The 17,869-nt window shown below is 35.5% G+C and overlaps 2 protein-coding genes across 5 annotated transcripts in view; both read right to left on the minus strand.

The window, feature by feature from the left end:
* rols (zinc-RING finger and ankyrin repeat domain-containing protein rolling pebbles) overlaps positions 1-17,869 on the minus strand; it is a 377,175-nt gene that overhangs the window by 271,957 nt on the left and 87,349 nt on the right. For 3 of the 4 annotated variants that reach the window (XM_074099452.1, XM_074099453.1, XM_074099450.1), the window contains one exon: positions 11,775-11,804. The exons of the other annotated variant lie outside the window; for it this stretch is intronic. The gene's annotated coding sequence lies outside the window, so the exon portion shown is untranslated. The remainder of the gene's footprint in view (positions 1-11,774; positions 11,805-17,869) is intronic. 4 annotated transcript variants of the gene reach the window in all.
* On the minus strand, positions 7,447-8,499 carry LOC141436536 (uncharacterized). Its single transcript, XM_074099541.1, has one exon. The coding sequence runs from the start codon at positions 8,497-8,499 to the stop codon at positions 7,447-7,449; it is 1,053 nt and encodes a 350-aa protein (XP_073955642.1).

Raw genomic sequence — 17,869 nt, forward strand, 5'->3', positions numbered from 1 at the left:
AGTTTATTAGAAATAAAAATAAAATATATTTTTTTAGTTTATAATATCTGTCAGCCGGCATAGTAACATTTGGAGAAACTATAATGTTATTGGTCCCCGCGATACTGACATGCTTAGTGTGGGTACCATCAGTCAAAATATGTGGTCTACCACCCTAAGGTTGATAATGGATGTGTCTGTCAACTTGAAAGTTCGACTTTAGCGACATACTCGTATTCATTTGATAGGAACTTGTTTAAAAATTTATAGACCACTTACTCGGCTGATGGTACCAAAGTTATCTCAGCACTGGTAGCCCGGTGCTCTGATATACATGTTAGAGATAAGACAATATTAATTTAAGAAAAAACTGTAAATACTTTTTCTTTTTCATTTTCAATTACCAAATTAGGGTTTCTAGCTCAGCTATTGCTAGACAATATAATATTTACATATTGCAACAATGTCGCTTTCTGCTTTTGTTTGTATATCCGCAAGCTCCTCCTAAACCACACAGCGGATCTTGACGCGGTTTGCACCGCCATCAGCCATCCATCATGCAGGTTCACTTCGTATCCTTGACCGACGACCACCAACACTCTGTCAAATCTGTCCTGGACAATCATTTTATAATCGACGACCGTTATGAAGTAAATCCTGACACATTGCAAAACTATGAAGTTTCTGAATATTAACAATATGAATCATAGACAAAAATGCAATGCTTACTTTATTACGTGCGACAGAGTAGTAAGTATGGCATTTTTTTCGATGGTTGACATTAACAATAGAACTTCATAGAAAGTTGTGCAATGTATCAGGATTGACTTCTTAGCGGCCGTGCACTATATAAAGGAGTAACAAACATATGCACGCACATACTCACAAAGTTTCACATTTATAATATTAGTAGGATTTATAAATTTTAATGGTAACTTTTGGAACGAAACGCAGGGTATAAGAGGAGATTGCGGCCACGGGTTGAACCTAATCGTGAAAAAATCCAAAAGGAACTGTCATTACGAAACACCTTTCTCTTTTTCAAATCGCTACCGGCCACTTGTGCTCTATTTAGTATCAAGATTTTTCAGTATCCATTGGGGCGCGAGCGCCATATTTAAAACTTACCGTCAGGTGACGCGGCCATTTTGAAAAAAACTCCGTTACGTGACATGGCGTCCCGCGGATTAATTTCGCTAATTCGCCAATTTTATATAACTAAGCTAAACGACAGACTGACCACGTCAAACTACAAGGTTTCTTTGTTAGAACTACGTAACCCAAAAAAGAGAAGGGAAAAATATTGTGTCATATAATCGACTTATCATTATATCATGGAGTCACTCCGCCCGACCCCTGGACGGAAATGAACGCACAGTAGGAATGAACCCCATTCCTTGCCCGGCTCCAAATTCTCGATTTCCGACCTTTATCCATCCTTGCCATAGCTTCATTATTTATTGTCTTTATTCAATGCTTCAACGGTTATTAAAGTCTTTATGATAGAATTTGTCATTACTTAGTACAACATTAAATAGTATATTTTTGAAGGAAGACCGGACGTGTGCGAATTAAACTCGCTTGGATGGGGGTTCCGTAGTTTTTCAGACATTATGGAAGTTTCCTATATTACGTATTTTATTATTTTAAATACCTTATATTTTACCTAGGTTTTTGTATATAACATATACTTGTAGAACTGTTTCTGTTTTTTTTTAAACTACACTAGGTACATTAGTTTTGGCAATAAGGATTAAAAATATTACATTTTCGTATGTTTTCTTTAATACCATACATTTTAAAACATTTATCCTAAAATTTAAAGAAATAATTATATTTGAGATTCTCATCACAAGCATTATCATTGGATATGTCATATAACAAAGTAGGTATACCTTTTTATTAAGTACCTATTTTACCCACCAAAAGTGCCCCTCCTATTTATAATTCATTATTTATCACGTTACTTGTCCATCTTTGCGATGTACGCTTTTTTCCCTACAATCCCTAACAATCGGGTGAATCATTTATAAGTACTAGATTCACACCTAATTGTTGAATTTTATTTGCCTCGATACCGGTAGCAATGTGGTAATTTTGCTACTTGGACACTGTGAGATATGGACTTGATGAGATAAAGGCCATTTACGATTCTGACATTATGAAACGTTGACTAGCAGCGATGTAGTCATTTTGCGACTCAGACAGTATGAGATGTTGACTAGATGAGATAAAGTAATTTTGGGAGTCGGTCATTTTGAGATGTAGACTATGAGCGATGTGGTCATTTTGCGATCTAGTCATTCTACTAGTGACCCATCGTATCTAACGTCTAAAAACGGTAAAAGTATCTCTATACAAGGTGTCAATTAAATGATATAATCTAACCAACTTACAGACAGCTTTGGGGTTAAAAATGGACACCCGTTACGTTACGAGCTGCATATGTCAAAGTAATGTCAATTTAACTCGGCACTTACGCGACCCGCCATTTATATCTATTTATATAAGTCTATTTTCGGAACGGAAACTGCAGGGGGTCCGGCGCATTAACCCAAGTTCCGTTGTGTATGACACTCGTGCGCAGATCATGTTATGTCTTGTGTAGCATATTTTTATTATGCTCTCTTAAACACTGTGTGGATAGAATTAGGGAGCAGTTTTATTCGTTTGTAATGACGGAAAGGACTTTTTAAGTAGTTAATTGAAACTTACTTATGCATAAGGTAATACATTATTATAATAACCGTATAAAGTCCATTCGCGGAGAAAGAAGAATTTCGTCCAATGACCTTTCACTATGGGTCTCTGTTGCTCGCTCGTAAATATTCGCCGTCGCACTCGCACAGATGAATTTGTAAGAATGCGACGTCAAATAGTCACGCGCGAGTGAAGAGACAAGTAGTGAAGGTCATTGCGCGAAATTCTTCGTACTCCGGAACCATACTTTAGTATCTTTTTGGTTTAATTTTAATAAAGTATGAAAGTTCTTAATTCAATAAACTAGTTTCTGAAAAAACTAATTTTAGGTTTTTCGTCAATTAGATAGTCAGGAAATATTGGATGCGTATTTTTCTTTGGTCAATTAAAAAAAATTGCTGATTCAACATTTTTAAAACTAAAAAGAAGATAAAGGAAACTTTCAATTGTGCAGCGTGCGGTGAGTCAAGTACAATAAAGGCGAGGCTTAAATGGCAGTTCAATTGATGAGGAAGGGTTTTTAACGATGCGTATGCGTCAAAGGATGGACAATTTGTGTTTTATAACTACTACAACACCCGGGACTTATCACGCTTACGAAGAGGAAGGGAGTATAATAATTACTTCGACGTTTCGGTCACATTGCAGTGGCCAGTAACGAGTAGATACTGAAGTCGTTTCAGGTAATTATTACTCGTTTCATAAAGCATGATAAGTAGCAGGTGTTGTTATAGTTATGCGTGAATATCGCGAAAGTTTAAAACATTAGTAAAAATGGCACGCATTAATTGTAATTTAATTTAAGTTTACATGTAGAGTTTGTCTAATTTAAAATGACGCGTCCCTCACTCAACTAAATCAGTTCATCATTAATATTAATAATTATATATGACTTATGACTATTATTGTGACTAGTTAGACAACAAATCTTACAATAAACCACCTGAGTCCAACGGGGAGCTCAATCCTTGTTAGGTTATGGCGGTTACTGAACTGATTTTGTTGAGTGAGGGACGCGTCATTTTAAATTAGAAAGGCTCTACCTACTTTGAAATAAATTTTAATTTAATAAGGTATTTGTAAGTGCATCCATTAAACATACTTAGAATCAATCAAATAAATACAAAAAGTACTTGAAATTTGCTCCAATGCGTTATACATACAGCATGGTTGTGAAAATAATACAAAACGGTTAATCTATTTCTGTGTCTACCAGCCGTTCGTAGACGATGAGTAACATCAGCTTTAAAAGGAACTGTGTACAGATTCGACTTGTCTTACTAGGAAAAAGAAAAAAGAATCATCATCTGATGATGATGCCCAGCCTGTATACGTCCCACTGCTGGGCACAGGCCTCCTCTCAGAATAAATATATTGAAAAAAATATAGTATTCATAAAACAACGATAACTTATAAGGAGCTGCAAATATATATGTGTAGTGAAATGGTGCCATTTCATGAATTGGCTAAGGGACATCCGCCATATCGTTCAAAACTTACCGTTTATCGATTTGCCTAGTGACGTTTAGGCATATCATGAAACGCCGCCATATCGGTTCTGGCACTTCGCCGGCCGCTCCAGCGGCACGCTCGCTTCGCTCGCTCTGCTCGTGCGTAGTGGTCACAATTCATACTAACCACTCCTCGCTTCGCTCGTCGTAAATTTTTCTTTTTTTAAAAAGCTAGGAATATCGACGAATGCGTTGCTCTAATCGATCTGCCGTATTGTTTCGCAGGCACATCGTGATACCCCTGGCCAAATTTAGGCATATCATGAAATGGCGCCATTTTTATTTTCACAATTTCAATTGAAAGTCAATCAAGCAAAGTTCACGTTTAATTTTCTTTATGTCATTATACAGGTTGTAACATTTAGATCGGCCAGTATGGGAAAGTCTGAAACTATTAGACACACGAAGATCTGTTCTTAGAAACCATGTCATCGATTTTAATGACAAGAAAAACTGCATTCATACATTTAAAAAACTTGTACTCAGTCCGGGAATCGAACCTGGACGTTTTGAAAAATAAAACTTACAGCCAGCTTGGCAAGCTAATAAAGAAGCTACCACTTTTATTATAATCAGTTCTTGACTTTACTTGAAATTACAAAATGTCTTCAGAAATGTAGTCTTTTTTGTCTATTATTCATCATCATCATCATCATGTCAGCCGAAAGACGTCCACTGCTGGACATAGGCCTCCCCCAAGCTTCAAGGCAATTATTCATGCAGTCATTTAAATAATACGTCTGTATCTAGAAATAAGTTGAAATATGGCCAAAACGTTGAAGATTTAGACATATTATGTCATGCTTTAAAATGGAATATTATCAGACGTAGAAAATTACATGTGTGTAGATAGTTTTAGTTTTAACATGATATACTTTCTTTATTTGTTTCAACAGCAAATATACTCTTAGATCAAGACAGTGTCAACTCAAAATAATCCGACGTTTTAATTAAGACCTTTCAGGAACTGAATAAAGTCTTAATAAAAATTGGGTATTATTTTAAGTTAGTCCATGCTTGATCTAGAAGTACTAGATGTTCACTTTGGTTTATTGATTACTAGCCGTTATCCGTGACTCCGTCCGCGTAGAATTCGGTTTTCACTATCCCGCGGGAAATGTGGAATTTTCCGAGATAAAAACTATCCTATGTACTTTCTCGGGACGCAAACTATCTGTATTCTGAATTTCATCTAAACCGGTTCAGTTATTTAGACGTAATGAAGTAACAAACAAATAAACAAACAAACAAACAAACAGACTTACTGACTTTCGCATTTATAATATAAGTGGGATTGATTTATTAAACTACCCCAAAGAAAATAGAGGAGTTTAATTGGTATAAAATGAAAATACATTTTTTTTTCCTTGCCTAAAAATGATTTTTTAAATACAATTTAACATAATACAAATACTTTTCGTTCAATGCAACGTATTCAAAACAGCCCTTTTGGTACCAAAGCTTATAGAAATTATTCAACACAAATGCGAACCTCGTATTTTTCCATAATAATCCAAAAGTGGCGACACTGAAATATTTCCACTTTGCTCCCCCATAATTTTCCGCAAATGACATTAAAATTTGACGAGAACCATGGAAACTTCGCGTTTCAACTTTTCCGTCGCTTTGGATATTGTGAAAAAAAGATGTCCGCGAATTGGAAAGTTGAGGGAAACTGCGAGAGGATTGCCGTCGAGTGACATCCACCAGTAAGCCGCGTGGTGTCGAGGTCTGTTATTACATAGCATTGGATGCCATGATGGCAATTATTTAGAAATAAAGAAAGAAAGAAAGAAAATACATTTATTCACAACACAAGACAACAATATTATTAGGTACAAAAAAAACAACACAAAGGTATGTGTCATTGCGGTTGTGAATCGGACACTGGCTCTGCATAATGCTGAAGCGTTAAAAACACCCCAGCGCTGATTTAGGTACAAGCTGGTTGATAGCTTGGCAATTCGCAGAACTTATCTGAAATTTGCTTATTTATTTATTAATCAATATACCTATACATGTAGCTACAACCAATATGTTCTATAACACTGTTAGGGTGACGAAAAAAAGTATAATGTATTATAATTATCTGCTGAAGTTTTTCATTTTTCATCACATACATTTGTAGTGGCTGGTGGAGCTGAGCGACGGTATCGAAATATTTTTTAAGAGCTTAAATAATATATCAAACAAGAGGGAACAATGACTTTTTAAAAACTGATAAACTATGTTGAACACGTGCCATGACTGTGGGTGGATTACTATATAAGGATGAATATTGAAGATCTTAAGTTAAATTAACTTTTATACTTCCAAAAAAAAAGACCAAAAAAAATTAAAGACCAAATACCAATAGCGTTCGTTGTTCGTAATCGTAAATAATACAGGTCGATTCACGAGTGCTTGCCCATGTGAACTAACTGAATGAGTGAATGATACTATGCGTGTGAATCGTAAAATGATTAAATTTAAAAACATTTGTTCCCGATCCTCTGGGTTGTGGCGTAAAATCAGTGTTTTGCTCCCCTGAGCAATGTTGACCACTGAGCCGTGGCCCTTTTGCACTGCAGCGCACACAAGCAATATGAAATGTTTACTTTTAAGTCTGGACTGATGTTTTGTATCCTTGTATCTAATCTTGATTGTGTGTGTTTGCAGTACCAAATAAACGTTTTTATCTATCTATCTATCTATCTATCATACAGGTTTATAGAAAATAAGTCACATAACCGGCATAACATTATTAGCAAAATATTCAGTCACGGTGAAAATAATATTTGTAGCTAGCCGTCAAATTTTCCTTTCTGCCATATTATGTTTTACCTGTTTGGTTCTAATAATGTGTAGATTATTATCTTGAATAACAAAGAAGTATTATGTACTTGTTTACAAAATATCAGGAGGCCTTGTGTAAAAACAGCTCTCATACAGTGACAATACAATACAATACAATACAAAGACTCTTTATTGTACACCAGACATAGTAAGCGATACAGAAAACAGATACACGGAAAAAAAATATTACACATATACACATATTATTATTATTTATTATTTTGTTATTTTAAAGAATAATCTCGACTTAGTCGGTTTTTTTTTTTGGTTCATGATACGGGCACATGCCAAGTATCATGTAACCATTATTATTATTATTATTATTATTATTATTATTGTTTTCTTATTGCTAACAATATCTCTCATAGGAGGTAAAATATCGCACGGGCCTAAGCCAAGTGCTTTTTAAATAACGTTTAAACTATGACATGGATAAGAATTTACGTACTATGCGGCATGTATTGAGGATGACTGCTTTCTGTAAGAGTGTGTATGCGGATGGGTGTATGTCGAGAGCGCGGAGGCTAGCATGAAGTGTTTTTGGAATAACGCCTGTTGTGGAGAGAATGATCGGAACAGTCTTTACGTTATGAACCTGCCACTGTGTTTTAATCTCAACTGAAAGATCTGTGTACTTGGTAGTCTTGTCTGTATGTGTGGTAAGTAAGTTGTGGGTGTTACATATGGCAATATCTATGAGGGTTACTGATTTGTTATGTTTGTCTAATACTGTTATATCTGGTCTGTTGTAGTGTACTGTTTTGTCCGTTATAATAGTTCTATCCCAGTATATCCTGTAGCTGTCATTTTCGAAAACGGATTGTGGCTTGTATTTGTAGTATGGTTGCTTTTCGGAGATAAATTTGTGTTTAAAGGCTATGTACTGATGTATTATAGCAGCTACCTGATCATGTCTGTGTTTATAATCTGTTTGAGCTATGGACTTGCATGCGCCAGTGATATGTTGAATTGTTTCAGAGCTACTGTGGCAATGTCTACAAAAATCTGTCGTGGTGTTGGATCTGCGGATGATGTGTTTCTGGTAATTTTTGGTATCGATGACCTGGTCTTGAATTGCGATCATGAAGGCTTCAGTCTCAGGGAACAGCTCGCCCCGCAGCAGCCACGCGTTCGACGCTTTTTTGTCGACATGGGGTAGCTGCAGGTCGTGGCGATGCCTTCCATGGAGAGACTTCCGCTGCCAAGCTGTTATTTTGTCTTTGGTGTCTGTTATATTTTCGTTACGTTGTTGGTTCCTATCATGGAGGTTGAGTGGAGTGAGACGGGTGTCAGATTGTGTGACTATGGAGTGTAATGTGGAGTGTTGTGCACGATCGAAAAAGAACTTTCTTAGGCTAATTATCTGCTTATTGTGCAAGTTGGAAATATCTATGATACCTTTACCACCTTCCTCTCTTTGCAGCGTAACTCTTTGAATGCATGATCGTGGGTGATGTTTCCGATGGGCTGTCATTGTAGTGTTTATTTTGCGCTGCAGTTTTTGTAGGTCAGTCTTGGTCCAGCTGATAATTCCAAAGGAGTAGGTAAGTAAAGGTATCGCGTAGGTGTTAAGTGCTTTTGTAATGTTGCGTGAGTTTAGTTGTGATCGAAGGAGTGTGTTTAGTCTGTGGGTGAACTTTGTAATAATATCGGTTTTTGTTCGATTTTGATGAATTTGTCGTAATTGTTGAAACCCTAAATATTTGTATGAACTGTGTTGGTCTAAAGCTTCTATGATTTCACCTGTGTCTAGTGTGTAATTATTCTGTTCAACAACCCCTTGCTGGACTGAGAATGTTTTGCATTTATCTATACCGAATTCCATGTGAATATCATTTGAAAATGTTTGTGTGATGTCTGCTAGTTTCCTGAGTGAGTTTATGCTATTGCTATAAAGTTTAATGTCGTCCATGTACATGAGATGAGTAAGAGAAGAACTATTTTGTGTGTCAGGTTTTAGTGAGTATCCGCAGTTTGATCGGTTCAGCATGTTAGAGAGTGGGTTGAGAGCAAGACAGAACCATAGTGGGCTCAAAGCATCTCCCTGAAAAATGCCTCGTCTGACTAGTATTTCTTCAGTTTCAATTGTTACAGAGTTATTGATAAGTTTTAGTTTAGTTTTCCAGCCTGTCATCGTGTCTTGTAAGAATGTGATTAGTGTAGGGTGAATTTTGTAATGGTTTAAGACATGTAGTAACCAGCTATGTGGTACTGAATCGAACGCTTTTTTGTAATCTATATACATGGTACTAATATCGTGTTTGTTTTTGATGGCTAGTTTCATTACAACGGAGTCAATAATCAGCTGCTCTTTGCAGCCTTGGCTATGTTTTCGGCATCCTTTTTGTTCTTCTGACATAATATTGTTTTGTGATATGTGATTGTAGATGAGGTCAGAGATACATGAAGTTAAAATTTTGTATATAGTCTGTAAACAAGTTATAGGTCGGTAGTTAGCAGGATTGCTGTAATCAGAATTTTTAGGAATCATAAAGGTTAGTCCTTCCGTAATATACGACGGCATTGATTGTGGCGTTTCTATAAATGTATTTAAATGATTATGTAACAGCGGATGTAGAATGGTCAATTTTTTATACCAGTAATTATGTATTTTATCAGACCCTGGTGATTTCCAGTTGTGTGTTTTTTTAATCACTTGAATAAATGTATCTATTGGAATATGTTGGAATTGCATTTGAGGAATGTCACTTAGTGTCTGCAAGTCTTCTTTTATCCAATCTGCATTCCGATTGTGTTCTAGGGTATTACCCCATATATTTGACCAGTATTGATGTAAATTTTCGGGAGACAGGGTGCAATTTGATGAACTGTTATGTGTGTTTTGTGTATTTGATGTGAGATGTCTGTAAAACTGTTTTTCGCTATTAATGAATTGAATGTTTTGTTTTTTACGTTTTGTGCAATTAATATATCGTTTAAGGCGACTAGAAGCTGTATTGAGTTTCTGTTTGAGTGTGTCTATAAACTGTTCATCGGTAGTGTTTTCTTCTTCGTGTCGTGAATGAATTTTATATCTATCTTTTATTTTTTGAATATGCCAAGTCAGTCTCCTACTTTCATTACCGCGTATGTATTGTGTCATCCTACTTAGATCCTTTCTAAGCTGATTAATCTTGTTTTCTAATCTTTTTTGCCAACGCGGTACAGCATATTCTTTTCGGGGTACAGCCTGTCCTATATCTTTTATTTTGGATCCATTGCATACACTTGCAGTGTATGCAGCACAATAAACTACTGCATGTATTTTAGAGAAATCGTCGTCTGGTGTTATGTAGTCGGGAAGGATGATACTGTTTATGTAATCTACTATATGTCGGAATCGTTTTGAAGTTTTTTGTTTTGGTATATATGGACGAGTAGTTGGATTACTGTCTCTGTATTTTTCATAAGCTATTTTAAACGTCTCTGATATTTGTATTTCAACAGTGGGATTTGGCTGTCTATGGGCAGGTGTGATTGATGTTGTACTATTAGGTTCTGAGGTTAATATATCATCGGTAAGCTGTTGCCGGTGGTTTGTAATATGTTGTGTAGTCTGTGCGTCGGAAGTGTGAACTATTGGAGTTTGAGAGTTAAGACAAGATAGTGTTTGCTGAACTTCATTTCGAATTTCGTGTAGTCTTTGTTCACTTATGTATCGGTTTTTGACGATAGCTCGTCTTTGATCGGCAATGCGTTGTTCGGAAACATTTGATAACTCCGGGAATTCCTGTGTGATAATATTGTGTAATTGTGGGCGATAGGCTGACGTGTTAGATTCAAGATTAGTTATTCTGTAATATGTTCTCATTATTGCTTCATTAATTTCATCTGTCCATCTTCTTCTTGTTGTCTGCGTTCTCTGCATGAGTGTGTGTGGGAAATTATTGACAGTATGAGGTGTTTTAGTTGTGTGATTATTTTGTATATCTGCTAGTAGTTCAGCTTTATTATTATTATATTATTATTATTATTATTATTTGTCGGGTGACATTACTTTCGTTCAGTTATTTCGTGCCTGCTCTTATGAATTGACCTATAACGCTATTTCTATCGCTATTGACATAGGAAAACGTCATTATGTAATGTAACTTCGCCCATGTCACCCGATAATCCTGCAGTAACAACCAGACTGCCAAAGGGGAATAATATTAAATTTTTCTCAGTTTTCAATATTATCGAGAGGAAAACTGCAAACGTAAAGCATGACAAATGACATTTCGTTTTCGTATGACAGGCAAAACTTAAATAAGAAAGCTTAATTGACTTATAAAGAAAACATATAATTTAGTTATTATTACTTTCAAATTCTGGTATATTGATTTATGTCGGGAATCTCGATGATTCTCAATGACGGATTCCGATGAAGGGAATTTCTCCTATGTGGGGGTTTCTGGGAACGAACGATTCATCTAGTTGTGTCATTTTTAGGGAAAAGCGCGTGTTGTCTAGTTTTGAAACTTTTGTTTTTCTTGGAGCCAAGTTTCACGTGCAATAAGATCGGTAATTTCGGTATCGGTAACAATCGATAGTGTTGAACTAGCAAACTGGAGGTCTGTAGCTAAAATTTCTGACAGGAATGACTTTTTCTTCTTTTTTTATATATTAATTATTTAGTTCAAGTTTTTCTTTTAAAGCTTATACGATTCTTCCCCAAAAAAAAGAAACACGATTAAAAAAAAAGAGCTCCAAGCAAAGCTCGGTCGCCTAGATACTAAATTATGATGTAAACACGACCACGCGACTTACTTTAATTTACTCGTAAAAAAACTGCTTGATCTGGAACAATGAATATCAAAATTACTACTTATAACATTTGAAACAGACTTAAACATACGTCTAAAAACAAAAATACAGTTGCCAGCTCAAAATTCCATAAATTATTCCTTTGCATTCACAAATTAATGGTACATTCGAAAACTTAGTTACATAAACAAAATCAGCAAGCGTACTGAAACAATTTAGCTGGCTAAGGCAAACGTTGGGGGTTAGACGCAATTAGATTTTGGGACATTACACGTTGGGCCGTGTATAACCTGAAAGTTAACCTCGTTTTATACTCACAGAATATAAAACAGTGAGCAAACGTTTGAAGATTAAACACGAAAGAAATACGGAGTTGCGGTTTGGTATTTAATTTATACCTTTGATCTTTGTAATTTTGACTTTCTTTTGGCTGATGATGATAATGACGATCTTTAAAATATTGTTAGAAATGTTAAAATAACAGAAAAGGTCTCAAAATCTGTAACTATGTCGTCAATAATAGGCAATACCCATGCGCTTTTGAAAAATCAAACAAGAAGTTTTTTTCTTGCTTTTGATAGATCCAAATCTGAAATATTAATAATAGTAATAAATATCATGGGACACTTGACACCAATTACCTAGTCCCAAACTAAGCAAAGCTTGTACTATGGATACTAGGCAACGGATAAGCATACTTATATTGATAAATACATATTAAACATCCGAGATCCGAGAACAAACATTTGTAAAGGCTTGGATAATTACCGGCTCATTGGTTAACTATTATCGAATCGCACGTAAACAGATAAACAAATTACATTTGACATACGGAAAGGTGACAAAAAAAATGTCTTAGATAAATACGAGAGGCTAGGTACTTGTTTTCGGAATTTCCCGACGTAGCTGGTTGTGAAAGTAAATACATTAAGGAAGCAACGATATCAATGTTTATAACGCGGCGAAGACATGTGACTGATGTAGTGTATTTACAGTCTCAAGTGATGGTAAAAAATATGTATCTCTTCAGTGACCAGATTTGAGAAGTTTGTTTGAGGTAGAGGTAAAGATTATGAGAAAACCGGGATGCAGAAGCTTTCTTCTTCTTTAATCTTCAGATACCCAATGCTACCCAACTCAGAAGTGAAGACAGTTAAAGGTTTGAATTAGATAATGTAGAAATCCAAAGGACTTAATTATTAGACAGTGGAACAAAAATAATTGTACGCGAAAATATTACTGTCAAAAAAATGAAAACCACCGTCATTGCTCGTCATTTTCGAAGACAGTATATTAAAACAAACCCAATCTCTATCGTGTTTTCCGAAAGCCTGCACACAACGACAATACTGCTAGCAAAATATTGCTCCGTTTTATAGCATTAGAAAATATTTCGTTTTGACCTGTTTTAAGCTTAAAGTTTACGACATTTCTAGTTCTTGTTTATTGTTTTCGGACTACATTGTTTAGTTAAGAACTTAAGCATTCCTTAGTGGTTACTCGTATTTGTAACATATGTTTAAACCTGCGCTTTTGTAAATTGTAAGTGGGGGTAATACTTGCGTCAAATAAATATTTAATTTTATCAAATTACATTAAACTATTAGACTTATACCAGGCTTATCGACTTAGCTTACATTAAAAAAATTAGGTGCAGGTGATTCGATTCTATTGTATTTACCATCAGCCAAATAAGTGGTCTATTCATTTTAAACAAGTTCCTATCAAATTAATATGTCGCTAAAGTCGAACTTTCATGTTGACAGCCACATGTAAACGATTATCAACTTTAGGGTGGTAGACCATATATTATTTGGCTGATGGTACCTATGCCTAATTCGCCCGAACTCCCGAAGGTAGTTGCGTCCTAATTTTAAAACAAGGACCTGTCCTTGGCAAAACGTTTAATATAACGAAGTCACAACTCCGCGAAATGAATTTCAAATTTCGCCGTTCTTTTGTCTCGTTTAATATTCCGAGGTCGCATTCTAATAAACGATTTGTCGGATTTGAATTAAAAAGGTTGGAGTTGTATTCGGGGGGTACGCACGTAGGAAGTTACGCTCGCAGTTGATTTCGAACAGCGATAGGAGAAGCAACGTAGACCTAGAGATGGGAATTAAATAGATGGTATTTCTGTAATGTTATACTCATACTCAACGGCTTTGCGAAAGTTTTCCAATAACTTCATCTTTCATCCCAGCCTGTACAGTCAAGGTCATAAATAAGTGATCACTTTTCTATACCTTGTCACTTTAACGTCATGTTTGAAAAGCCATACGAAATTGTGTAACGACTGAAAGCGACAAGGACAAGGTTCAAACATGACGTTTAAGTGACTAAGTACAAAAGTGATCACTTATTTATGACGTTGACTGTACACGACCCACTGCTTGGCTCAGGCCTCCTCTAGGGATAGGAGGGCTGGGATCGTAGTTTCCACGCGGACCCAGTGCAGGTTAGCGCCAGCTATAATATCGTAACTAAAATTACTCTATTCAAACTCCATCATTTTTGACCTCAAACAAATTCAATTTCTAAATATATTTTTTTACTTTTTGTTTTAAGTTACTGTGGACCCATTGAAAATCAGCGTCGTAGCCTGCTATGACCATGCTGAGGGGTGTACTTTTTTTTTAAGTAGCTAGTAACTTAATTATTTTAGTTGTTCAAAAATAAATATTTTGTATTCTATTCTAAAATACTTATTCATCCTTACATCCTTATTCGTGTGTCTCAATTAATCGAATTTCATACTCATCCTCATACTCACTCTAACCCCTTCCATCCCTAATCCGAAGATTGTTCTCACGTGCCAAACGTATTTTTAACCGATAAGCCATCTCGTAGCGCATTAAAGTAATTAGCTTACATTTGGACCGTCTCGGTTTTACAATGCATTTGGTTACTTAATACAATTTATTCTGTTGTGTTTGGAATTAGAGAGGTTTGGAGAAGTGAATGTGGTGCACTAAAGTGATGCGGGGAAATTTGGAATCATCAGATTTGTTTTGAGTTGAGCGGGTCAAAATTATTTTCATTGTCTTGCATTTGTCCCCGAAAAAATGGCACGGAGTTTTTTTTATGGAACCTAGTGGCATTTTTAATTTTTCTCTAGTTAAATTAGTTAACCCGAAAAAAACAAACATCGGCTCCACATTTTTTTCATTTCTTAGTTAGAAGACATAAATAATATCGTGACAGAGTGGTCAGAAACAATGCAACGAAAAGAATTTTGACCCAGTACCAATTCAATTTTAACTGGAAGTATTTACAAGTAAGTAGCATTCGAGAAGGAACTTTGCTACTTATTATTAGGTATTTATCTCTAAAACACTATTTATTTATCTTCATTTGTAAAACAAATTAAGTATTACATAGGTATTTATGTAATTAGCTATTACATATTAATGTAATATCTAATTTGTTTTACAAATGAAGAGATACGTAGAAGAACGAGGGTGGCGATATGAAATGGCTTCCCAATTTAGATGTTATTATTGTCAATAACCTCAAATTAAGGCTAAATTAATATTTATTTTTGCTCGGTTTTTGTTTGATGGCTAATAGAAGCTTAATGCGCATAAAAATAACCTTTTATATCCAAACAAAATAATCTTTTTCATTCTGACTTTATCCTTAAGTCTTATTTACATATATTTGAAGTTTACTTTTCAATTTCACAAAAATTATTGTTAACTAAATGCTAACTAGAGTCAAATCCATTACCTTTGCTTTCTTATCTATTAGATAAACAAGTCATCGCCTGACTAAAAGCCTCGTTTAATTTTAACCCCCCCGTTGACTCTTGGGGTGTATTTGTGGACACGTGCAGGTTAAAAATAGACCCTGGTTTAACCGATGATAAATGGGGGGAATGTTCTTACAATGTTAATTTATTTATTTATTTATGTATTTGGGCACAAACGGTACAATAAAACTTACATTGTATACAATTACATCAAACATTAACCAACAAAGTTGCCACAGGTTATTAATTCCCAATAATAAAGTATGAAACGGGTAAAGAAATAACAAACACACGAAGAGAAGAAAAAGGCTACGACTTGCAAAAAAGAGAACGTGCATATAACCCATTCTCAAAAAAATGGCATAACATTACTTAACTACTACTAATGACAGTCTTATATTTACTAAGAGAAATGCTAAATATATCAATATCAGAGAATTTGCTGTTAAAATACATAAATCGTCACTAATTTGAAAAAAACTCGTATCTAAAATCAATATGTCAACAAAATTGAACCTTGACACAATGTTCATAAAGTTTACTCAGAAAAATTGTCTATTTTGAGGTACGAGTTTTTTTTAAAAGAGTGACGAAATATTACTTATTGAGCACTAAATCAATAAGTTAACATAATTATAATGTATTTTTTTTTAATTTAAGAGGGAGGAAAAAGAGCAACCGAGTCATCTGATGGGAAATGATGACCGCTGCGCATGAGTACCGACTACTCGAGGAGAGTCATTGGTCCGTTGCCGGCCTTTAAAGAATGTATGAGTATGATCCCTTTTCTACAAAAAATCCAAAATCTGTTATTAAGAATATGATAGCTAACTATCAATAGTTATTTAATTTAATTTTTTTAGTATATTGAAAAACAAGGGTTTAAAGTGATCAATTACACCCAAGATATTTAGGCGCACGAGCGAGCAAAGTGAGCGAGGGACCTTATAGCTCACGGGTGTAATTGATCATTTACACTCGAGTAACACTCTACTTTTCATCACAAATGCGAGGATTAGCAGGGCTACTACGAAACTCGGAACTCGAAGTTCGTGTCGTGCGGTCCCTCTGACACTTAAACTATTAAATACGAGAGCGAGAGGGACGGTACGATACGAACTTCGAGTTTCGTAGTAGCCCTGCAGGATGCGAGTTCGCGCTCTTTGGCTTTGGCACATTCAGCCCGCACTGGCCAGCGGCATTATGACAGCATGGAGGTTTGGAGGTAAGTATTACGCATTACAATCTCCTTGTTTACCAGTTCCTGAATACAAAGGAGCACCGTTCGATTTTTAAATTTACTCACATCCCTAAAGATGTAAATGCAACCTACTTTCAGAGCTTAAGTGTTGAAAAATTTATTTTAATTCTAGTGTTCCAACACTATCAAGTACTTTTCATCAATTATACAGTTCCAATCATTCAATCATTAATTCTAGTCGCGAACGAATAAATGGAGTGAGTGAGTCTAGTCACGCAGCAGGGTGAATGACACTTTGTTATCTGCGCTGTGAGCACTAGGTAATCTATTTATGATGAGTTTCATGACAATGCACTATTTGATCTGTATTGAAATTGACTGCTGCTATTTTTTTAATGGAATCAGACACGCTCTCCACGTTTTATCCATGACTGGAAATAATTTTGTCGTCTAGTCCTTGAGAGCGAGTCCTATTTAACAATTGATGAGTCATTGGTGTCAAATTATCCTTGGTTTGGATGTTTAGATGTGTGTTACTCAATCACGTCTAAACCACTGAACCGATTTGGATCAAATTCGCTATGCAGATAGTTTGAGTACCCGGTAAGGATATAGGATAGTTTTATCCCGGAAAATTGCATAGATCCCCGGGCTAGCGATAAACAAATACTACGCGGACGGAGTCGCGGGCAACGACTACTATACAATATACATACTTTTGAAAAAATAGGAACCGTTTACTAATTCACGTAATAACTACTTTAATAAAGACGCCTGCTCAACCCGACTTAGTAAAATAAAATAAAAAAAATATCATGGGACACTTGACACCAATTGACCTAGTCCCAAACTAAGCTGAGCTTGTACTATGGATACTAGACATAGTCATAGTAACTAAATAATTATAGCCTATAATAGTACTGTCAATGGAAGTAGTGGGAACACGCCGCCACTTCCTTATCCTATTAGTGTATATCCTAATTCCTACTTATATTATAAAAGTTTGTGAGTGAGTGAGTGAGTGAGTAGGTATGTCTGTTACTCCTTCACGCTGAAATGGATGGACGGATTTTGATGAAATTTGGTATGTAGGTAGCTGGACATCTGAAAAAAAGCATAAGCTACTTTTTATTCCGATATTCCCAC

Source organism: Choristoneura fumiferana, chromosome 16, assembly GCF_025370935.1.
Source record: "Choristoneura fumiferana chromosome 16, NRCan_CFum_1, whole genome shotgun sequence".
Taxonomy (NCBI): Eukaryota; Metazoa; Arthropoda; class Insecta; order Lepidoptera; family Tortricidae; genus Choristoneura; species Choristoneura fumiferana.

What these genes read in the sequence shown, in the direction of transcription:
- LOC141436536 (XM_074099541.1), bottom strand. Translation starts at nt 8,499, where the DNA reads ATGACAGCCCATCGGAAACATCACCCACGATCATGCATTCAAAGAGTT.